This window comes from Schistocerca americana, chromosome 1 (assembly GCF_021461395.2).
Source record: "Schistocerca americana isolate TAMUIC-IGC-003095 chromosome 1, iqSchAmer2.1, whole genome shotgun sequence".
Classification (NCBI taxonomy): domain Eukaryota; kingdom Metazoa; phylum Arthropoda; class Insecta; order Orthoptera; family Acrididae; genus Schistocerca; species Schistocerca americana.
The window spans coordinates 706,859,593-706,884,696 of NC_060119.1; the positions used below are offsets into that span (position 1 = coordinate 706,859,593).

General features: G+C 41.8%; 1 protein-coding gene across 2 annotated transcripts in view; it reads right to left on the bottom strand.

The window, feature by feature from the left end:
* Positions 1-21,742, bottom strand: part of LOC124545005 (ubiquitin-conjugating enzyme E2 J1-like) — a 64,734-nt gene extending 42,992 nt beyond the window's left edge. Inside the window, exons 1-3 of one of the 2 annotated variants that reach the window (XM_047123779.1) lie at positions 21,572-21,742; positions 21,369-21,431; positions 21,066-21,271 (exon numbers count right to left, since the gene is read on the bottom strand). In XM_047123779.1, coding sequence (XP_046979735.1) covers positions 21,066-21,271; positions 21,369-21,405 — 243 coding nt within the window. In that variant the 5' untranslated portion in view covers positions 21,406-21,431; positions 21,572-21,742. Of the gene's footprint in view, positions 1-21,065; positions 21,272-21,368 lie in introns of both variants that reach the window. The other variant, XM_047123768.1, reaches the window with a different exon arrangement.
* Between the last annotated feature and the right edge of the window lie 3,362 nt (positions 21,743-25,104).

Below are 25,104 nucleotides of genomic sequence, written 5' to 3' on the forward strand. Positions count from 1 at the left end.
CCAACATATGTGGCCTGTTATGACTCAGTGCCCATGACCACAGCCTTTTCAGAAACACTGGCTGACCAGTCTTGCATACACACTGCCAAATTCAGTTACACAGTCATCATCACCAACCGCTAGTCACAAGGAGAGGTCTAAGCCCATCTGCTGACTGAGATGAATCAGCAAGCCATCACCATTGGACTTTGCACTCAATAGTTGCAGGCCACTGTCAGTGCTGAGTCTGAATGCTGCTAACTTCATGCATTCATACTGTCAGGCCATCAATGGGTGACTACAATCTCCTGATGGCCACCTTCATGACAGGCTGTGAGTTCAAGTCTGGGCCACCCAGCTGCCGAGCAAGAGTAGGGTGCACATTGCTACTGATCTTTGTCCAGTGTGGGCACACACTGTTGCTGCTTATCATACTTGCTGGCACTTACCACCATCACCCATCCTGTATGTCATGATTTGATATAGTCCAGCCCGATACACGCCATGCTGAGCAATGGGACTAGGCGAGCTGCTTCTGGTCATGTACTGTCCATTCACTGCATGCCAACTGGTGACACTCCATAATTTGCACCACTGCCAGCGAGCTGATAGCAGCTCACTACTGGCTGCCAGCATCACCTGAGGGAACATGCAGTTCAGCATCCTTTTGGCAGGCCACTGATGACATCGACACATTTCACCAGCCATGGCCACCTATGTCATGGGGGCCACTGACATCAATCCAACTCTGTAGCCACTGCTGTAATTCAAATGGAATGAAGAACTAATACAACCAGTATTGTTTCCACGAGAGTCCATTGCCTGACAGCTGCCACCACTCCACTGCAATCACGCTCTAAGAGGTGGACTGCCACACAGCCTGACCTATCACAGCCAGCTTCACCTGCCACCACAGAGGTCGTATATCATTACTTCAACAAGTAGTGTCAAAATTCTCAGCTGATAAAAATGGCTGGATTGTGGACGTTTATGCCAGCTTCAGCTTTCAGCTTTGATGATGCAGCATGGTGAGTGGACTTATTCCCCCCCCCCCCCTCCCCTCCCTCCTTTTGCTGTTTGTGTGCAAGGGGAGGGTTGGGAGAACATATCAGAAAATACTGGGGACAATCATGCAGCCAATGAGATGCAAGCTGTGCATTCTGTTGAGCCATTGCACAGGCAGTGTTTTATGTGTCACGTGTCCCAGTGCTATGGTCATTTTGCCAAGCTGCGTACAGAGTCAATGACGATTGCATAAAATGATTAAAAGCAGTGTGTTGTTATTGAAAGAGTCTGTATTTCTGCCATCTTTGTTTTTTCTCTGTTATTGTGTTATATTTAATTTTGGTGGATAAAGGTTCCGCTATGTCACAGGCAAATACACAGGTTGTATCCCCGCAGGAGGCATTTCAAGCTCTATTAGATGCAATAGAGGTTCTAAAGGCAGAAAACATTCAGATGCACTATCCCTTTTTCGGGCCAGACAGTGGAGGACGTGTTGGCATTCATAGGTGGCCTAGAGTCAGCCAAAAGACTACGGCCGGACAGTTGAACAACTATTGCAGATGGCCAAACTGAACTTAACAGGTGAAGCTAAGTCGTATGTTACATATCATGAGGACTTGACAAATCATATACAGTCAGGTAGCTTAAGGAAGAGATTTTGCAGTACTATAGGAAACAAAACAGGTTCTTTCATGAGCAACTGAGTGGAGTATGTCAGAGGCAAAATCAATTGGTGGATAGTTTATATAAGAGAAATAAATGCTCAGACCTATCAGTTGACAGAGAACAGTGAGGCAAACAGTGTTATTCTTCAGGAAGTAGAGCATAGAATACTGGATGCTTTTCTAAGGGGGCTTCCATGTGGTATTGTAGAGGAGGGTCTATACAGGAAACCCCAGAGGTCTGGCCAATTGCATCAGGATAATCACAGAGTTAGAAGAGTTGGATGTGCAGACAGGGATGCAAGACCAAAGGAGCATCTTCTTTGCAGATGTGAGGTGCTACAAGTGTGGGCAAAGGTCACATTTAGAAGCAATGTAAGCAACCACAGCCTGAACTACTCCAGGGGTTAACAGAGGCAACCAACCACTTGATATGATTGAGACAAACAGCTTATATCTGTTTAGCCAGATGTCAGTGGACAACTGCTATGTTTTGATAATTGTAAATCATTTTTTGTGATATGTCACAGTGACTGTCATTCAAAATCAGAAAGCAAATACATAGCGCAGTTGATAGTAGACAACTAGTTTTGAATAATGTGACACCACCAACTGTACTTTTCTTTTTATTTTAGAATCCATGACTGGTTTTGGCCTCCAAGGCCATTACCCAGATATATGTGAGGTGCAACCTGCACCTACATGCTTCATATTCTGAGCAAGAAATTAAATGACTGGTTGTTGAAGTCTGGCATCCCTGAGACTATAATCACGGATCAGGGCAACAACTTATGTCAGAGCTAATGAAATAATTGTGTCACCTGGTATGTATCTGGAAACTAATAACTACACTGTTGCACCCATAAGTTAATGGGAGAACTGAACACATTCACCAAACAACCAGGAAGATGCTGAGCTATTATGTCAATAGTCACCGTAAAGACAAGGATGTTTATCTACCATATGTTATGGCTGTGTATAATTCAAAGGTGCATGACAGTATCAGTCTCTTGCCAAACCAGATAGTGTGTGGAAGGAAGATGCCATCACCATTTGAGGTTATGAAACCAATGGCAGAAAGTAAACACAGGGAACCTGTATGCAACTTTGCTAAAACATTACAGGATGTGTGGAAGTGAGTGCAGTAGGTGAACATGAAGGCACTCCAAGCATCACAAGAAAATGGGACAGCATAGGTATCCCCAGAGTATACGGTTGGCCCATGAGTGATATTAGCTTGCTGGTGTATACTGAAGGGTAAGACGAAGAAATTTACTATGCAATATCAGGTACTGTACCAAGATGTGGAAATGATGTCACTGGTAAATGTTAAGCTGCAACTGGCAACATGGACGGCCATTGTCCATGAAGGGTGCACTTGTCCTTTTAATGACGCTCAAGACAGGTTACCACAGGTACCAGTGACGCGCCTGGGAAGATGGAGCACATAAAAAGTGAAGCAAGAAGACTGAAACACACATGCAAGCAAGCCACATGTGAGGTACACTGAACACACTCAGATCACACAAGTAAATAGGTAGATTACCATGTGTATTTTGACAGTATTTATTCTTTGTGATTAATTGTGTAGAAAATATGGGGTTCTTGTAAAAGTTGTGGAAGTTTATGTTTTTTTTCCATGTAATTTTCTTGTTTTTGTCAATATAGGCAGATTTACTTTACCTGTTTTGAGGTTTTTGTAGCTGTAGGCATGGTAGGGAGTTTACTGTGTAAGGAATTGGGAAAGACGAGGATGTATTGACATAACAGAAAGGTTTATTCATTCATGATGCGTATGTGGAAAGAGTTGCAAGCATCCAGCCTTTTAAAGAGGGCTGCAGGAGGAGGATGTAATGTCACAATCATGGATGACCATAAGTGCCTTCAAGCGATTTCTGTGAGGTAAGTTGTGAGGAATTTATGTGGTTTACGGCACACTGAGGATTGCCAGAGGTTATGTGGATTAATGAGAATCAGTGCTGGCAGTCGAATTTTGTTTTAAGAATTTTTTGGGAGAATATTGTTTATTTTGCTGTATCAATGCATTTGAAATTATGTTTTTTTTAGTTAAAAGTAATTGTGAGGCTGTGGATATCATGACAAGGGAGTAGCCAAGGAACGGGTTTTGTGTATGCTTGACCCAAGTCGTAAAGACAAATGAAAAGGCTTTCAAGTTACAGTTGTTTTTAGGGTAAGCAGGAGTAAGAGGAGGCCTACTTTATTTACTGCCACTGTACCCTTACTTTCAAATAACCCGAACGTATTGGATCTATTACATGTTCAAACACAAAGTGGTCATCATAAACTGCTATGAGCAGGGTCAACTTAAACGGATGATGAGACTGGAACTGTGGGGTAGTGGATTACCGATTAATGACACAATTAGCAACATATAAGGAGCAGCTTTTCATCTCTCAGCTACTTAGTGAATAAACACAGTGCTCCCATTGCATCAATCAGCATCATACTGAACTAATATTAGAAAATAGCTATTAATTTAACAAGTATCCAACAAACAATGTGATTCACAATGAATTAGAGCAAGAAGAACTGGAGAATGTTGTATACTGTTGTGGTTGGTATAATCTCTGGCATAACTCTGTTGCAGATCATGTGGGGGAGTGGGCTGTGTGGCAACCTGGTGGGGCCCAGTGAAAGACTGGTGGCTGCAAAAAACACTTTTTTACTTTTTAATCACACATTTCTTAGTTGTCAATGCGAGGCAAACAAGCCTCACTTCAGCATGGCTGGCTGGTGATTGTCAACAGATAGCTGGCCTCTGCCCAGCAGAACGGTACATGTGTCAGCACCCTGTGATACTGACATCATGCTAGGCAGCAAGCCAGCCATCTGTCAGTAGGCCCAGACCCTGACATTAGCAAAACAGTTGTTCTTCTCACTGTGTCTGCCACCTGGTGTTGAATGCCCACACCCGAGTGCCTCAGGCACAGCTTGTATCTTCCGAGGTGATGAGGGAAGAATGATGCGTTTGCAATACGACTTGCTGCCTCCTGCCAGGGGTCTGGCACCAGCATGCAAATGGTAGGTCTGCTGTGCTGTGCTATCAAGTCCTACAAAGTAGACTTAGTGTGGGAAGCAGCTGCCCAGACCATGCCTCAGGCAGCTGTAATTCTTTGCTTGTCCCTGATGCTGGAAAATCTCATACCACCTGTATCAATCTCTGATCGGTCCTCACACCATCCTTACTAATTACTTGTCCCAAGTAATTTACCTGTTCCAAATTAAAATGATACTTCTTGGTACTCAGCATTAAACGTGCAGTCTGTCATCTCCTGAATACTTCCCTTGGTCACTGTCTGTGTTCTTGTATAAAGATATGTCATCCAAATACACTAAACACTTATGGGGCTTTAATCCCTTCAACACTCCATTTTTTAAAAAAAATGGTGACATGGTGCTGGTGCACTTTTCAAAGCAAATGACATTTTTCTACAGTCTTAACATCCCCAAGGTACTAAAAATGCAGTCTTTGGTCTGTCCTCTCAAATCATCTCCAAGTGATGGTACTCACTCCTCAAATCCATCATTGAGAAATACCAGTATTGCCCAAGATACTCAATTGTTTCAGTGATATTTAGAATGGGCTAAGAATCTGTGGTCATCTTACTGTATTTCCTTGAATCATCCATAGACTGTTTTGTTGCAATTCCAATTCCTGCTCCCCGTGGGCTACACCCCTCTTCTATTGTGGGGTTATAAAGTGCAGCTACTCAAAGAGCTCCACATGGGCTGTAATACTGTACATCAGTGAAACTTGGTACACATTATAGTACATAAATGCAGACTGGATTTACGATGGAAAAAAAAAATTAGTTCCAATTTTGGTCACTAGATGCAAACCTAGCACTGTGAATAGGAAACATTTTTGGAAAGCTGCATTACGCAGATTTATCACTGAGTGAGCTGCATGATCTGTTGCTCCATCTTGCTTGGAAATAGTGGTTTCCACACAATTGTGCTCTTCCAAAACAAGAATCACATCCTGTACAAGGAGGTCTCAATAACACACATGTCACGGTATGCCTGATAGCCCCTCTGAGTGTATTCTCTTCAAAGAATAATGGACTGAGAATAGACACTGTCAATCCACGTCGCACAGGCATATAGGGCGAATGCAATTGCTCTTTGTGCACAACACACAGTTTAACACTACTCCAAAATCAGCAGTTCTGTGTATTCACTGCACCCTGTGCCTCATCACTCCATAGCATATTGTCTGCCCACATGTCATCAACTTCGATCCATGGCAGAAAACAACAAGATTCAGAACATTGCTGCAGATCATGAGGTTGCTGCGCTGTCAGAATATTACACGAGTATCAGTGTGAAATACACCACAAAACTTTCTGTGATGTGGATCATGGGATGGACAATTTTCAGACACTGCACGAGCTCCCACCTCGTCAATAACTTCCACTGATATAGGATGCCTTCCATTCCAGATGCCACACCCAGCTCACTCGTATTTTTGAATGTCATTATCATCATCTTTAAACCATTTAATGACCAGAAGCATCTCCTCAGAGCTTTACGTCAGAGATACTCCCTCAATGCAGCGCTATAATTGTTCACATAAAACACTTTCACTAACAGCATACAGTCTCTCTTCTCGGCAGCCACATAGATAACTCAAATTATGGCTTGTCAAATGAGAGTGTGGCTGTCATATTATCATACAAACAGTGTAAAGCACCAGACATGCATCTGGTGGCCACAACTGGAACGGGTTTGTTTTCCAGTGCAAATCGATTCCATATTAATGCATATATTAATGCATTACCATATCTGCCAAGTTTTGCTGTCATATGATAATTACAGCCCACAATGGACCTCAGTGAGTAGCTGATTGCAGTCAGCCAACAGTTGGCTGATAAATTCTTTTAAAATTGGCTGCAGTGACCATGATATTCTGTATGGCTTCCAAGATACTGGCACTTCATTCCCTGTTGGAATCCTGTGTTGAGTCACAGACAATGCTGGCAACAGCCACTGTTGAAGGAACAAATCTGTAAACTCTAACGACATTTTTTCCATATGTGCTTTCTCTAATCCCCTCAAATGCTTCACTTTCTCACATAATGCACTCTTGCAGGCATTCTGCACCTTTTCATAGTATGCACCTCTTGTGCAGAAATCTTCCTCTTCTGGAATCTCTAACATTGCCACTAATGTTCCCTTTGGTCCTCAGCACCAAAATTACCCACACTGATAGGTGTTACCTCACCTCTGTCCTTTTCCTGTATGTTTACAACACTTTATCCTACTGGGCAACACACTGTATTCAATACATCACTAACCTTCAGCATTTCCAGAGTACACATCATATCAACTGCTAAGTCAAGCTCCACACTCACTCAAAGCAGCTTCCCAGTGCTGTTCAACACGCAATCATGTGAATTAAGCCTCAATGTCATTGCTCACAGTGTAACTGGATTGCTTATTATGACAAATCAAAACTGACAACAGTCAGTTTTCACTAGCCATAATGTCTTCCCACTAACAAGGAGAGTTCTCTAGTAGTGGAATCAGCTTTTGAAATAATCTACACAGTGACATAGCATAAGGTGCAGGTAACACACCCTGCAACTATTCACGCTGATGGGCCCTCATTTGTGGAAAAAAAACTAGAATTTCATGTGATGCTCTACAGCTTTATTAAAAGGAGTATTGCACAGACTGGTTGCATGGTGTAGTAGTTAAGGTACAGCTGTCATATGCAAAAGATTGAGAGTTCAAATTTTGTCAGATGCTTTGAAATTCTTTATTTTTAAATCTTTATTGACATAACTTTGATAATTACTTCTATTCAATTAATCGTTTAAATGTAATCCGTTTTATTTATATTCCTTAGTTACATCATTTTAATCACCATATTAACTTTCTTGATTGATCTCAGTTTTTCTTCCTCTCACTCTCTTTTCCAATTGGTATCTTTGTGCATTTCAATTTAATTAGTTTTATTTATCTATCATAATATTTAAACATTTCAAAATGCCAATCTACTGATTAACAAACAAAAAACAAAATAATCTATTTATAATGATTGTGCAGTTGTGCCTAAAATGTATTTTTCATTACAGGATGTATGTGTTTTTGGATGGTAATCGTTATACAAACTTGTAAACATGAATTCTTATCGCAATATGGACAAAATAACGCAGATGAAGATTTAAACAAAGGAAGGGATTATAACGAAATTCAAGCAAGAGGCGGAATAGAAATAATGAATGCAATAACAAGGGTGAAAATACTGGACGATAACATGGAAGTAATTAAATAGCAATTAATAAACAAAAATAATTAAAATCACAAGAACAACGATTCCAAGTGGAAAAGAAAGACAGGAAGAAAAATGAGAGCAAATGAGAAAGTTAGTATGATCATTAAATTGAAATGACAAAGAAACAGAAATTAAAAAATTATATTTAAACCAATTACCAGAATAAAATAATGATCAAAGTCACTTCCATACAGATTTTAAAATTTAAAAAAATTCTTAGCACCTAATAATAATAATAATAATAATAATAATAATAAATGTCGTGTGACTAGGGCCTCCAGTCGGGTAGACCATTCGCCTGGTGCAAGTCTTGCGATTTGACACCACTTCGGCGACTTGCGTGTCGATGGGGATGAAATGATGATGATTAGGACAATACAACACCCAGTCCCTCAGCAGAGAAAATCTCCGACCCAGCTGGGAATCGAACCCGGGCCCTTAGGATTGACATTCTGTCACGCTGACCACTCTACTACCGAGGGCGGACTTAGCACCTAATGAGATTCAAACTCATAGCATTTGGCATGGGAGGACTGCGTCTTAACCATTATGCTACGCAACTAGTCTGCATAATATTCCTTTATTAAAGCTGTAGAAGACCATGCAAAATTTCAGAAACTTTTTGTTGATTACCCACCAACATGGGCCCACCAGATTGAATGTTGGGAAACCTACATCACCGTACAGATGGTTTCAGAAAGTCAATCCCATCACTGCACACCTCTTCTTGTTTCACAACATGTCATTGAAGGTCAATGGTATGTTGCTGATGGAGAAAGCCTTAAAGATCATGCTGTAACCCTTGCTTACATGAGATACCACTTCTACACACTGCCTAAACTTGGTTGCCTCAAATTGAAAATTCATCATTACTGACCCCGGTGGCCTCATACAATTTGTTATTCCTCACCTAACACAAATTATAACACAGTAGGCCTCATTGTCTGTGACTGACTTAATCCCTCGAGGCCACAGAGACACGCGCCTCTGTATTGAACAGAAATTATACCTTTCTCCACTTATTATACCTGCTGTGGCACATTCTGCTTCTGGATTCATATTTCCTGCATTTGTTTTTACTGGGTACACCTTTTGGCAATTTTGGGGTTCCCTTTTGAGTTTAGTGGGTGCCCAGACCACCTCTATTGTTATTCCCTCTGCATGTGTCCATTACACTCACAACTGAAACATTTTATATTCGTTGCAAACACACTTCGTCTATCTCTTACTCCTGTCACACTATTAGTTTCTTCAAATTCCACTGCTAGCCTCACTGCTGCATGGAGATCCCTTGCAACACCAGTGCACACCCTCCTAGACATCTCAGGTGCTATACCCTTCAAGAAAGCATTGAGTGCCCTTTGCTCAGGTTCCTGTAGCACTACCTTGTCCACCCCATCATTCTGTGGTAAATCACATGTATGCACATTGATTTTTCTAATTCTGTCTGAAAAATCTTCTATGACTTCATTAGTCCTCTTGGTAAACCCATTTCTGACACCACTTTGTTAGAGGGTGGCACAACCTATGGCACCACTGTTGCAGCCTGTGCAAGGAGTGGTCCCAGTGATAAGACTGGTGGTTGAGAAAAACACTTTATTACTTTTAAATTAAACATTTCTCCAATGCCAATGTGAGGCAGACACACCCCCTCTTCACTGTGGCTTGCAACAGATGATCAGCAAACAGCTGGCCTCCGCCCCGCAAGACGGTACACGCATTAGTGTCCTGCGTTGCTGATGACAGGCCAGGCAGCAAGCTGGCATTAATCCAGCAGGCCAAGGCCCTGATATCAATGGCACACTACTTCTTCTTCTTGGTGCATCTGCCTTCTGCTGTTTCATGACTGTAGCCAGGAAACTTTGGCACCACTCGCATCTTCTGCAGTGACGAGGGAAGACCGCCAAAGCATAGGACATGACCCACTGCCTCCTGCTAGGAGTCTCGCATCGGCAAATGCACACAGAAATCTACTGCATTGTGGCGCCAAGTCTCACAGCCTGGATATGGTACAGGAGGCAGCTGCCCTGACCCAGTTTCAAACATCCATCATCTCACTGCCTGGCAAGCCCTGGTGTTGGGGAAGTACTGCTGGATTTCAAATGAATCTGTCTCAAAATTCACAATTATTTATACTGCTACAGGATGCTTTTGTTGCACTACTACCCAGGACCCAGTCATGTAGCTCATAACATGGTTCGAGTCCTAGTGTTTTAACACCATCCTGTTCACTCAAGCTATTACTACTGCGCAGTGCAGGTTTCACAGAGCATAGCTTGTGCCTCTCGCAATCCTTTTGCATACATGTCAATGTAACTGGCTTGTTTCCACACTGTGCATACCAACCAACAGTAGCTAATTTAATTCTCCATGGGTGTTTCTTAAAAAATTTTACAAGTTTTATTTAAGACAAGGTAGCAACAATGTAATATGTGTGTCACACTATGAAATGTATTGTGAGCTTTTTCCAGAAATGTGAACATGCTGTCCCTCATTCCTGAGTCATCATCAGTGCCACTGTGCTGAGAACAGCATCTTGCCAGCTGCAGCCATCACCCAAGGGAACACACAGCATGCTATCAACTTGCGGGCTCCTGGTGACACTGGCAAGCTTCACCAGCCATGACCACCTGCATCACAGAAGCCACTGATTGCCTTCTGCCTCCATATCCACTGCCGTGACTGTACTGACTGTCGCCAGCACAGATCGGCAAAGATGTAGCACGAAGATCAACAGTAGGCACTGTACTAAGTGCGCCTATCACGAGAGGGGCCATAAACACACCGACAAGCAACACGCCGCCAGCGCCCTCCCATCAGCATGTACGTAAGAGTGGTGCCGCTGACCAGAAGGCCTCACTAAGTCACTCAGGCTACGACAGTGCATGGTGACCAGACTGGGACTAGCAGTGAGACTAAAGTTTGTAATAGCAAGATTACTGATACCGACTGTAAGAGAACTTTACTGATGAGCTTGTACCACAACACAAGCACTCTATTAAAGTTAAGTATCCAGGTCATGGAAATAAAGAACCGTATTAATCCATGTGTGCATTTGTGTTGTATAAAGAGGGTACCAGCCACCCATAACACCACCATCTCCCTTGCTTCCTTGGTACAAGACTCTATAGTGACTGTTATGGAAATATGTTTCCATCATGTCAGCCATCCAACACCTGCCACTACTCCACTGCAGCCATGCCCTGGGACGTGACTGCTACATGCCCTGAACTATCAAAGGCAGCTTCATATGTCACTCCAGAGATTGTACACCCTGACCTCTACAGTTCTAATCACTCTCTGTAGTGTACGCAGTATAAACATCTGTAGGAAAGTTGCTCTGCTATTAAACAGTTGTTCAGTGGCACATGAATGATATGAAAATGCGTGATGAAAAAGTATTTAAAAAATTGCAAGTATAATATCATCACAGTGCTTCTGTTCTTAATCAACTGATGAATAGGTGGTGGTGGTTAGTGTTTAACGTCCCGTCGACAACGAGGTCATTAGAGACGGAGCTCAAGCTCGGGTTAGGGAAGGATTGGGAAGGAAATCGCCGTGCCCTTTCAAAGGTACCATCCCGGCATTTGCCTGAAACGATTTAGGAAAATCACGGAAAACCTAAATCAGGATGGCCGGAGACGGGATTGAACCGTCGTCCTCCCGAATGCGAGCCCAGTGTGCTAACCACTGCGCCACCTCGCTCGGTAACTGATGAATACTCAAATTCAAGCGATATACAGAGTATCACAAGCCTTTTGAGTCAAATTGACATAGGTGGTAGTGGATCAACAACCAGTTATATTGAGATAGGTAACCAACAGTCGCAAACGCATATTTATTGTTTCATGGACATACACAGCATACATTGCAACAATGTAGCTCACAGTAATCGTTCATAGCGATGACCCCCAGTCTCAATGCTTGAATTGCAACAGTGCACACAGTTCTGCCACACTCTCACAAAGATGCACTGTGTCTGATGTACACTGGAACAGGCAGTGGGTGGTAAACAGCATACACACCTCACCATCAGACAGACATGATGTACACAACTTAGCTCATAGCATGTGCAACATGTGCCACATGCACACCACTATCCCTGGTGTCAGGTAGGAATGCATTTAAAGTATGGTGCAGCAGGAAGTAATGCCTGTAAAGCAGCACAAATGTACAGAGATAACTTTCCCAACAGGTGTCATCTTAACTGGAAGACATTTATCTCTCTGGATACCAACTTACGAGAGTCAGGGTCATTCACGCCACAGATAGCCGGCTAAGGTTCCCGCCACAGACATGTCTGAATAGCAGACTGAGGGGACAGTGTTGGATCATTTGGCGAATTACCCAGCATATGAGGCCATCAACTTGCCTGAGAAACGCACACTTCAAAGGATAAGTGCGGAGAGTGCTGACTGATTAGGTACTACACTCCTGTCATAAAGAACGTTTGCTAGTACTGGGACCAATGGATTTTGAGCCCCACATTCACTTCTGTCAATGGATTATCCACCGCAGTGCCGTAGTGCCGAATTTTGCACAGTTTTTATTGTTCACAGTTGAGGCCTCATTCACCTGTGGTGATGTTTTCAACAGCTGCAACAGCCATGCTTGAAGTGAGGACAATCCCCAGGCCACCCACTTCTGTGGCCACCAGCAGCAATTCTCTGATCAACGTATGGGCGAGCATTGTTCAAAATACCTAATAGGACCTTATTTTCTGCTTCTCATTTGACTGGTCCACATTACCTGGTGTTTCTGCAAAGATGTACAGCCACAGTTCTTTGAGACTCTACCCCTTATTTTCCACAAAAGGATTTGTTTCAACACAGTGCACCAGCCCATTTCAATGTTAATTTCCGTTAGCACCTGAACAACATGTACCCTCATCGTTGCGGGAGGTCCTGTCCTATGGCCAGTGCGATCACCGGATCTCTCACCTGTGAGCCTTTTCCTTGGTTTATGTCGAGAGGTTGGTGTATGAAGCCCTCATTGAAATGGACAAAGATCTGCTTGCTAGTGTCCAAGCTGTGTCTGTCTCCTGGTACAACAGACACCAGGAATCTTTGAGTGTGTCAGAACTTCATGTACTGTTTCCCTTCATGCACTGAGACTGATGGTCATTACTTAACAATTACTACGAAATACACTGTTGTCATGTGGTGTGTGCTGTGTATGTCCATAACACAATAAACAAGCATTTCTGACCACTGGTTCCCTATCTCAATATAATCACTTGTGGATTCCCTACCACCTGATTCCATTTGACGCAAAAGATTTGACACCTTGTATATTACAAATACCTTGATGTGACACCCTCTGAACATGGTCTACATATCTGGAAGAAAACAGGTGTGTTACAACTTGGCAATAGTTGCGTACACCCTGACATCATGAAACCTTTTGAGACGGAAATCTGAGGAATCTAAGAATGGTAAGCGTGTCAGCATTTGCATAGCTGCATGGCAGGAAAAGAGTAAAGCAACGCAGTTTGGGGGTGAACTAGGCAAAGTGATTAGAACAGTGATTTTTTTTTTTCAATTAACAAGTGTCTGAATAATAGAGATAGCCAATGTAACAGCACTGTGCAGTCAACAGTGACTTGAAGATGCAATGGTTAGCAGAAATATAAGTAACTGAAAAAAATTTTAACAAATTCTAATTTTTCTAGACACAAAACTGGACAGAAATGGGCAACAACAATGTAATTAGAAAGCAGTTGACAATACAAACCTCGACAACCCGACATCTTAAAACATATTTTAATTGAGAAGAAATCTGTCACAAAACATTTAAATACTCAATACTATGTGGTCACATTGTTGCACTGAATTTGTACAGAAGTCAGCTTATATGTAATACTCATATTATTTGACAGTATCAATCACACATGCAGCACACAGTTCACCGCTTTTGAAATTAGTCGCTGAGGGACGAGGAGTTGGCTACCAATAAATCCTTTAGTTTTTCTTAAACTGGACTTTACTACTAGTAAAACTTTTTATGACCACTGACAAGTTATTGAAAATGTGTGTTCATGAATAACAGATGATGATTCTGAATATGTGGTTATTAGCCTCTTTATCCACGCCTGGCATCCAAAAATATAGGTACAAGCCTTTTTTTGTTCCTCTCTTTGTTCAATGGTAATAAAACTATCACACTTTTGTATTAGGTACATAAATGGGTAATTAGCCTACTAAAATTCAGCTCTCAGAATAGGAAACTAAGATCACTGCTTGGGAGTTAAACTGGCAACCTAATACATGTAGTATCTTAGGTTAACACAGAAATGGATATATTTTGCTGTCCAAGCCAGGCTCAGGTGTGAAGAACAGACTGGGTGGTGCTGTTTCATCATCTGCTACAATCTCTGACAAGTGTTGCCTTAGGTCCATTTGATGTCGCCGATCTTTGATAGTCTTACAGTCTTCAGGATGTAGCAAAACAATGTTCTTCCACAGACACACCTGGGGGTTTGTTCTTTTCATAGTAGAAAGTCTCGAGTTATTTAGATATGTTCAATTCTGAGACAGCATAAGCCAATACCTCATCTTCTTGAGCTTCTAGCAAAATCTGACAGACCTTGGTGAAGTGTTTGATGGTCCATAGTTTATTCGGTTGCGGACTACCTTGCCATTTGTTTTCCCATTTCCTAAGGACATGTCATGGACATGTGTCCTTGAGTCAGCACCTGGAATAACTAGTTTGAGTATTTCCTTCCTCGTGGCTTCTTTGGCTAGCCTGTCAGCCAGCTTATTATCTGGAATGCCAACATGGTTTGGTGTCCAGAGAAAAAGGTATGGATATCCCTGTACAGTAGAGACCACCCAGTTGTTCATGGCTACATATACAATGAATGTTTTGGACAGCACTTGTCTTTTGTTTGCAAAGCACCCAAAGAGATGCTGCATACATAAAAAATCCCATCCAGGGAAAGCCATTATGTTTTGTAGTGCTGTATGGACGGCCGTTAACACTGTAGTAAAAATACTAAATTTTAGTAGAGAATATTGGTCTTCTGATTCTTGAAGTTTTCCCGGCGTACTGAATGTTTGATGAGGTTTCGGGATTGCTGTTGGATCATGTTGACTTCCTGCCATGATATTTTGGCTGGCAAGCATCCAGCCATCTTCAGGTGAGTGTCTGTCACGTCGGCAACATTTCATCTAAAATAGGTAGGATCCTAAGGAAATATCAAGTAAAAGTAATCTTCCGGCCACTGGCGAAGATTAGTGCCCTTCTCAGTTCGGTAAAAGATGATCTGGGTCTGCAGAAGACCAGGATCTACAAAATTCTTTGCCAGTGTGGCAAAGCTTACATCAGTCAGACGACACACACAATACATGAAAGATGCATTGAACTCGAGCGCCACACTCACCTTTCGCAGCCCAGTAAGCCGGCCATGGCTGAGCACTGTATTACCACAGAACCCGCTATGGATTTTTCTGCCACAAAAATCTTGGCCCCAGCGAAAATTTTTTGGGATTCAGTAATTAAAGATTCTGTGAGAATACGCCTAGCACAAAATCTGATAAATCGTGATGGCAGTTTTGACAGGAAGGCAGTTAATTCATAATGACACATCTTGTGACATCTGATGTCTGGTTTTTAGCGACGCGAGTGCGCATTCTGACAAAGGGCAAACATGTAGTTTTCACCTTTATGCATGCACATGTGTGCCACAGACAGAACAGTATTTCCACAGAGTGCGGATTTCGACAGAGGACGCTCCTGTGACGGCCGCCAATGCGCACGGGTTTCTGCACAAATGAAAGATCACCATCTTGCCAAATCTTGTTAAAAAATTTTAAAATAAGATGTTGTTGGGTTCTGGGGATGTATCCCTACATTGTTTTAAAGTATTATTTAGTTTCCAAAACTCTGCTAAAGGTGATGCTGAGGAAAGTAGGATGGTAATTCCTAGTTATTGATATTTATGCATACTACACTGTTAGAAGTTCAGCAATGTCAGAGGAACTGGTTTAATTTTTCCTTTGTTAAGTAGTCCCTGGATTCCATTTATTGTTTCAAATCCACTAACCGATCATAATTTCGACAACACCTGTGAAGCTGAGAAATGTACTGTCACTGAAGAGATATACCATTCCCAACATTTTTTCTTCTTTTGTTTCACTAAATAATGCACTTTCACCCTTGATCTTGTGAATAAAATTAAATTTTCCACAGAGGGGTGTCATCTATGTTGATGTAGAGCCTTTCGTCATTCTCTTGATGGCTTCTGCAATCTCTCTGTAACCACCATGGAACAGATTTCCATCTAGCGGGACCTGAAGGGAATGCTGTTGTAGTTTTTAAGGGTGGATGATAATTTCTGCTGCACCTTGTACTACCTTGTCGATCCTCTTTTCTGTTTCATTGTGATCTGTGCTTTAGCAGTGAAAGCATTCCAATAGGTTCTTCATAGTGACCACTGTGACAAAAAACCAGTGTGGCATAAATTAGGAACCAATACATAGTTAGAGAAGGAGTATGAGATTAGTGTTGAATGTCCCACTGAAAACGAGGTTGGTAGAGATGGAGCACATGATCAGACTATGAAAGGATAGGGAAGGAAATCAACCACAGTTTGTAAAAGGAACCACACCGTCATTTGCCTGCAGCAATTTAGGGAAATCATGGAAAACCTAAATCAGGATGTGTGTCCAGTGTGCTAACCGCTCCATCATCTCGCTTGGTGATACAATAGCCATATTTAGTCACTAGTGCAAATGCTATTGTGAACATTCCATTGCATAATAGATGCATGGTTGAGACAGAATATCGTCAAATCCATTGCAGAATAGGAACCACAAGTGGTGATCAATGAGCTGAAGCCCCAGAATGTAGGAGGCAGAGATCAACATATGAGAATAAACTCTCTTTTAGTTGCCCTCTATGAGTCACTATCTCACTGTCCCATAAGTGATTATGGGCATTAAAATCACTAGTAAAAAGTAAAGCAGGGGTATCTATTTAATTAGGCCTTCCGTTTCTCTGTAGGTAATATCTTGCCATCATTATGCTCAACTGTACTCAAATGGGATTGCTTTGAGTGTAGTGTTCATAGGTATTTGTCCACAGAAGGTGTTTGATTTGACTAGTGTATGAACATCTCCAGATGCTAGTCCTGTGTTTTCTATATTGGTTATCTCGTGTGAGAGTAGGAAGATAGTCTTCTAAAAATTTAAGTTCTTGTATTGCCTGCTATACATATTGTGGGATAGTTTGTGATTAATTATCAAATTTCATCTATATACCTATAAAAACCACTCCAATTCCATCATCAAATCACTGTAAATGCATCGGCATTCTCAGTAAGGATGAAGGTGATATATGTTATTCTTCAGAGAGTTTCAAACCCTCCTGTGTGGTTGGCATATTGTTCAAATATTGTTCTGCTGTCAAGGAGAGTTCCAGTTCATCAGAACCAAGAAATCACTACTTTGCTTTGTTTATTTCCTCTTTTTCTAATTTCCCTTCCTTTCCTCTATTTGGTGTTTTCCTTTGTGTAATTTCTCAGATTGTAGGCCTCAACTTGACATATTAATCCTTTAACCACTGAATAGTGTCTAACAGTTCATCAGTCATATTTTGGAAGGAAGAAGCTGTGAAGTGGGTCTTCCTCTCTTGTGTGGGACATGAAGCACCACCTGTTTTATCTGCTGGTAGGCCACTGACAACTCTGTACGAAAAGGATTAAAGAGGGATGGAGATTCCTCTTGCAGGTAATCTTTCGGTTTTGGTTGTATGTTCTTGGCTTATAGCAGGTGGTAGATTTGGTTTTGAAAAAACTGTGGTAGGTGTGGTGCCACAACTTTGGCATAACAGACGACTGTACTGACTGGATGCAAGTATTCTTTCTTCAGGATACAACAGGCAGTCCATTATTTTATACTCTTGTATTTTCTTTTCGTTTTTAAATGTAGGACAAGCCAGTGAAACTAAGGGATTGTGTTCTACCAGTTTACACAGAAATTACCTGATACAGTTTTTATATATTGGATTTGCCATACATTGGGAAGGCATGTCCAAAATATAAGTACTGAAAACATCTCATGTGCAGTGTGATGTAAGGTTCACATAGCACCGGCATATTATAACTTTTTAACTTTTTCAGCGAGGACATATCCTTCAAAAGCTAGGATGAAAGTGCTTGTATCTATTTAGTTACCTGTTTTATCTTTTTATATTTGCCGGACAAAATGCACACATCAACTTGTATTAGTTCATAGCTTCTGACCTGCCTGCAGTGAGAGTTCTCCATGCAAAATAAATTCTGTACCTTATTCAAAGTTTTATGTGGAATAACAGTCACTGGTATCTCACAAAGCCTTTCATATGTTTGAAGTCCTTCGAATTGTGCAGCATAGACAGTTTAATCAATAGTGATCCATTTTGCATTTTTATCAGTGTGTTTACTTCTCCAAATTTATCTTCTATATATTCAATGAAAATTAATGGCTTCATTGCCATAAAAGTACCCTGACCCACTATTAGAAAACAAAAGGTACTGAATAAATTGTTTGGTTCCCGGTCTTCTGACTTGTCCCTGTTCCTATGGGATAGGGAGGGCAGGGAAAACTGTTTGATCGGTACTGTTTACATTGAAATAGCGAGTTACCTTTTGTAACAGCCGGATGATTACAGCCATTGTACCGATTTAATTTGATGCATTTCACATTCAAAACGTCCACAGTCATGCCACCTACTCTCATCACTACCACCATCCAGCCACATTGAGCTCATATAGCATGACAGACATTGTTAGGAGTCTTCATGCCCCCAGGAGATGAGCATCTTCTCCTTGGTATCTGTGGGGAGCTAGCAGCTCAAGTATCACGATTGTTATCCCAGTTGTTATCTAGGGCTCTACCAGAATGCTACCTAACAACCGCACCATGTTGGATCCACTACTGCAGTAGCTTTTAAGTGCATAAATGAGTCTCCACAGTTACTGTGCACAGAGGTCTTTTATGGCTGGAGGCAGCTTGAGCTATCTAAGGTGTTCTTCCCAAGTCAGTGCAAACCACAAAAAAAAAAAAAAAAAAATAAATAAATAAATTTTAAAATGGATGTCTAACCAGAAGCTGACCAAAATTACATCAGTCAAAAAGTTAATATTTATATAGATAGATAAAGAGATATAGTGGAAAACAAAGCAGAACCTAAACACAGACATGACTGGGTGAACATCAAAGACTTCCACCATGGGAAGGAAAAGTGAGGCAAGTAAGGATGGTTAAAGGTGGGGGGTTGCAGCACAAGAACGGAAGTAGACGCGCCAAGAGTCATCATACACATATTCACAAAATGGTCGTCAGCCTGCTAATATGCTTGGAAAAATTTGTGGACAAAAGCAAGTGGCATTAAATCTCTCTGAAAATTATTCTTATTTCTAGTACTGATTCATGTGAGCTGTTGGTCTAAACAAAAAGAGATATACTTTCAATGAAAAGTTTCATTAAGGCATAAATATACAGTACTGGGAAGAAATGGTTAATGTCCTCAGTTCCTTAAAGAGGCCTCTGCCGTATGCTTTTAGTTCACTCCACAAATAATTCAAGTTATATATTTTTGGACTCAGAAAAATTTAGCTTGCCTTGATGGGTTACCACAAAAACGATCCCTGATGACATTATGGAATCAGAGCTTTTTCATTTTTACATCAGTTATGTTTTACAACATCCCCACTGGAAACAGAGATTTTTCTCTAAGCTTAAGGACAAAGATGTGTCAGCGAACCATTTATTAATGTCCATGAAAACTCCATGAAGCAACATTTCTACGACTATACTTGATTTGCTATTCACTGCAATGTTTGAATCAGGTGCAAGCAAAACAAACTCGCTATCTGGTAATATCACTGATGGAAAGTCACTGATATAGGCCACACAACAAAAGGTAAAGGCCCAAAGATGGAACCTTGGGATACCACATGTAATGACCTTCCAGTTGGATAATGTCTGATAACTTAACATACATCTTTTTCCTATTGGCCTCATTTGCTTCCTGCCAGAGAGATAAAATTCTAACCATTTCGCAGACTTTCCTGTTTCACCATAAAATTCTAATTTACTTAAAAGGATATTGCAATCTACACAGTTAAATGCCTTTGACAAACCACGTAATACACCACCAGCCTTTAATTTACTGTCTGATGAATTAAATACATTCTCACTGTGCATGTAGAGAACCTTACTCACTATTTGAATACTTAAGAAGTCCAAACTGTGATTTTTTCAATAAATTATTCGTTGTCTGATCATTAATAAGCTGACTGTATGTTACCTTTTCTAAAATTTTCAAGAATGCTGGCAGCAATGAAACTGGATGGAAATTTGATGCCGCTTTTTTAACTTATTTCTCAAACAAAGGCATATTTCAGCCATTCACGAAATGATCCATTGATAAATAACTGATCAAACAGGTAGCTTAATATGTTGTTCAATTCTGAAGCAAACTCTGTAATTAACTTTGTTAATATTTCATCATAACCACTAGATGTTTTTTGATTTTAAAGATTTTACTGTGGACATTTGCATTCATGTCATGAGCAATGCAAACATAACTCCAGCTCATGTCTTTATTATCAATGGCTGTTTGTGAGCGATTAGACACCCTAGTTGGGAAGCTTATGGTAGGAAAGAAGTTCAGTAATAGTGTTACTGACTGTAGGCCTAGTAAATTCTTACATTAAGAGTTTTTACAAAAACCCACACTAAAATCACCAGTAACACCTATTTCGTTGTTTTTGCGTGTTAAATAGGTAAGTACAGCTTCACGGTGATACATGAACAGATTAAAGTTAACTGCAGGTGCCCCTGATGTTTTCCAAACCTACGTCTGTTGCGCGTGCTTCCACATATTGCTATCCACAAAATTTATAATTTCTAATGAATGTGGCAACTCCTAAATACTCTATTTCTGCTCTACAAAAGTGAGATGCTCATCTAACACGGTCTCAAAATATGATATCGAGAGATGAAACCGGTATCAACGTACACATTCATTTAAAGTTGTAACAAAACGCTGTCTTCAAAAAGCAGCGGAAGCATTGCTTGTCCTTCCTTTTTACTGAATGTACAAATTTATAGTCAGCATATAGGCCTACTCACTGTTAACAGTATTATATTTGGAGGTTTCATGGGATACTCCGTTGGTAGTATTATCCTTCCATGATACACTCCACCTTCAAAGTCGGTAGCCGGCGGTCCACGCACAGTAAAATGCCATTCGAACAAGTTGTCATCTAGTGGGCGTGCCCAGTATTCTTCCGTGGAATCCTTCAATTCACACGCTTCTCGCATTAACCTTTTAACTGCTATGGTGAGGAAGAAATAAAACACGTTTTGTAAGCTCGACACTGTGACAATTTCCGCAATCACACATAATATGACACCATAAGTTAAATTACTTACCAGGACTCCGAACATTGTATCTTCCTTGGATATCCATTTTCGGATGTGACAATCAAAAAATAACTACGAAAAAGTACAATGTATTATGTAGATATGCTTTTGACGTGGACGAATCAGATAGCAACACAATTCCATGTACAGCAAATATTACAAAAAGACTTCATTTTCATAGTTACTAGATGTACAGTAAAACAAGCCCTTACAAACTGGTCATTTACAACAGTGCTCTAGATTTCATATTCAGTACATTTAATTTCGAGTTCAAATACATCCTAAAACGTTTATTTACAAAAAACAAAAAAATAACAAAATACTTCCCCTTCAAGTATCTATGACGCAATCAAAGACACATTGATTGCATACAGTTTAGATACAGACACGGCCGCGTCTATTGACGACGGCCGTGATAGAGCTCTACAGACGTACCCGTAGAGACTCCACAATGGAGGGAAACGAAAAGCGTCTAATTAAAAAATCGAGTGTACAAAGGCGGATCCCTCTATTTTTGCGTAGTTTTATTTGTAATTTAAGAAGAAAAAATTTACCATTTGATGTCGGAGATGGAAAAAAAATCTTTGCTTCTCTCGCACTAGGAGCTATTACTTATTCGCTTCCTTTATTTTTTTTGACACATATTCTCTGTTTTGTCAAATGTGTATTTCCTATGACTAATTTAGTAGCTGAAGGAAAGCATAACCAAAAATCAGTATTATTCTCCTTTATTCCTTTATTTGTGCAGCCTGGTGTCAAGAGATTAAGTAGAAGAATCTCTTGGCGTGGCCTTTTGTTTAAGTGCAGACCATACGCTTCTGAAGAAAGAGATTTTTTATATAAGAAAATTGCAGAATCGTATCCCCATAAATTTACAAGCACTCCTCCTGTAATCATAATCTGACTCAATATTGTGGTCGTATGTAAAGGCTGTTAGTAGCACCGAAGTTTAGTATCCATTGTCTAGTGAATGAGACAGGAACTGAAATTTCGGGTATCAAAGCAAAAGCTAAAATGCTTAACTTCGTTTTCAAATGTTCCTTTACAAAGGAAAACCCAGGAGAATTGCCCCAGTTTAATCCTCGTACCACTGAAAAGATGAATGAAATAAGTATTAGTGTCAATGGTGTTGAGAAATCGTTAAAACTAAACGAAGCTCCGGACCCCGTCAGATTCTATACTGAATTTGCGTCTGAGTTAGCCCCTCTTCTAACTATAGTCTATCGTAGATCCCTCAAACATGCCCAGTTCTTGGAAAAAGGCACAGGTCACACCCATCTACAGGAAGGGTAGTAGAAGTGATACACAAAACTACCGTCCAATATCCTTGACATCAATTTATTGTAGAATCTTAGAACATATTCTGAGGTCTAACACTATGAGATATCTTGAGCAGAATAACCTCTTCAGTGCCAACCAGCATGGATTCGGAAACATCGATCATGTGAAGGCCTGCCCGAGCTCCCCGACTCAGTGCTGAACGCCATCACTGCATCCGCTTCTCACACCTGCGAAACATCCGAGGTCAGTTGACTACAGCCAATCTGGTCCAGAGCCTCTCCTGCCCCTACGCCATGCGACCACAGTGCCGACGGATAATAATCGCTGAATGGTACAGCGAATATATTCACCTCCCTGGCCCACCTTCCCCCCCCCCCCTCCTTCAGCGCTTTCTATAAACAGACGCCACTTCAGAGAACGGTGCCGCCTGTCTCCACCCCTTCAACAGCCTAGCGATACTGTGGGTTCCATAGCAGATTCAGACAGGAATCTAACCCCTTGTGCTTACCCAAACGAACACTGCACCAGACAGGTGCACCAGGCCACTCTAAAACTAAAAGATGCCTTAATCAAGAGCACCTACACTGTTCTGCCACCTCATGTTGCCCTTCCAATGGCTCACATTTATTTGTTCATGAACATCTGATGCAAACCTACTTCCTCATCGGCACGGGCACTGATGTCAGAAGTCGCCCGCCAACTCGAATGCCGAATACTCTCTCACCGTAATCTCTCCAACTATTTGCTGCAAATGACACTGTCATCGGAGTCCCGGCACAGCCTCAATCACTTTGTACTTAGGGGCACTGGACCTTCCTTGTCATCGTGACAGTCTGTAGAGGACAAGGGGTTATTTTTAGGAAATATGGTGTGAAATTGTGATTTAGTGTGTTTCAGTGCGCGATGCATCAGCCTCACGGCAGACAGCAGTCGAAGGCTGGCTGGCGCGTTATGAAGTTGACACAGTTTTGCAACGAACTTCGGCATCAGTTCGACCGATTGGGCGTTCAGTCGCTGTTACGTCGTCGTCATCAGTGACGCTGTCCCCAAGGACCGGCCGACGGAGGGCGTTGCCCGCTGCTGCACCTGCAATTCCCGGCGTCGTCACGAGCCACAGCATCTGCAGGAGGTGAGCTAGGCTGGGCCTCATACTGCTAACCTCTTACTGCCTACACAGCCACTGACCGAGCACGGTGTCGCGTTCCCTGGGCTGCGTGCATCAGCCCGTCTCCACCATGATACGAGCGGTGGGGCTGAGCTACCAGAAAATGTATTGGAAGAACCAACAATAAAGAGGAAGATTGTTAAAAACAGCCACCTTCTTCTACCCAGCCACGCCCTACAACCCCGACCATGTCACCCGCTCCGGTCATCCTATTATAAGTGGTGTCAGTCAGGCAACCTGCACATCACACACTCCTGTTACAGTTGGTGACAGTAGTCGTATTCTCCCTGGATTTGGAGGAAATCGTGGTTGGTAATCGACGAGGATATGTGGCACCTGATAAGGGCAACAATGGATCAGCAACTCCTGCAACATGACAAGTATGTGCCAATTTTTCGTTTGGTGGTTTGTCTGAACCTGTAGCATAGTCCGTCTTCCCTTCCTGTTCTTCTTTATGGGCTTACTGTGGTCTTGATTCGATAGCTGGTAGTGATGGAGCAGTCTGTGTCAGCTGAGGTGGCTATTCAGCAGCTACTTGAGCAAGTGTCGGAATTAGAGATAGAGCTTGCTCGGTCTAAAGAAGCAAGCAAGGAACTGTTTCCTGTTAATGCAGTAATTCTTGACACTAGCGCTTCACTGATGACGACGACGTAACAGTCACCGAACGCCCAATCAGTCGAACCGATGCCGGCGCTCGTTGCAAAACTACGTCACTTGCATAAAGCGCCAGCCAGCCTTCGTACGCCGTCTGCCGAAAGGCTGGCGCATCACACACTGAAACACACGAAATCAAAATTTCGCACCATGTTTCCTGAAAATATCCCCTTGTCCTCTACAAGTCAAACTGATCCTGGGGGCAGACTTTTTGCATCACTATCACCTGTTTCCTGTCCTCGACCACAGTTTTTTATTATGCCATGACGGTCAGTGGCCAAACATTGGAATTATCGGTAAAGTTCTCCATGAACATATCTGTTCACCTCCCACCTCTTCATCACATGGACGTACACCACTGGACTCCTCCTATAGTGCTCAGCGCTCTTCAGCAAACTTCACTCTCTCATGTCCAACTATTCTTCGCTAAACACCGCAAATGACACCACGAGATGCGAAAACATGGGTCTTTGGCAGCACGTTACTGACACAGCAGCATCATTTCACGCTGCCAAGCACAACTTTGCTGTCCTACAACATGTGCAACAGCCAAGACACACGTCTGCCTCTTCAGAGGACACCAACATACTTCCAGAGCCTATCTGCAAGGAATTTGAACAGGTTAGTGAAGTGCTGTATCCAACT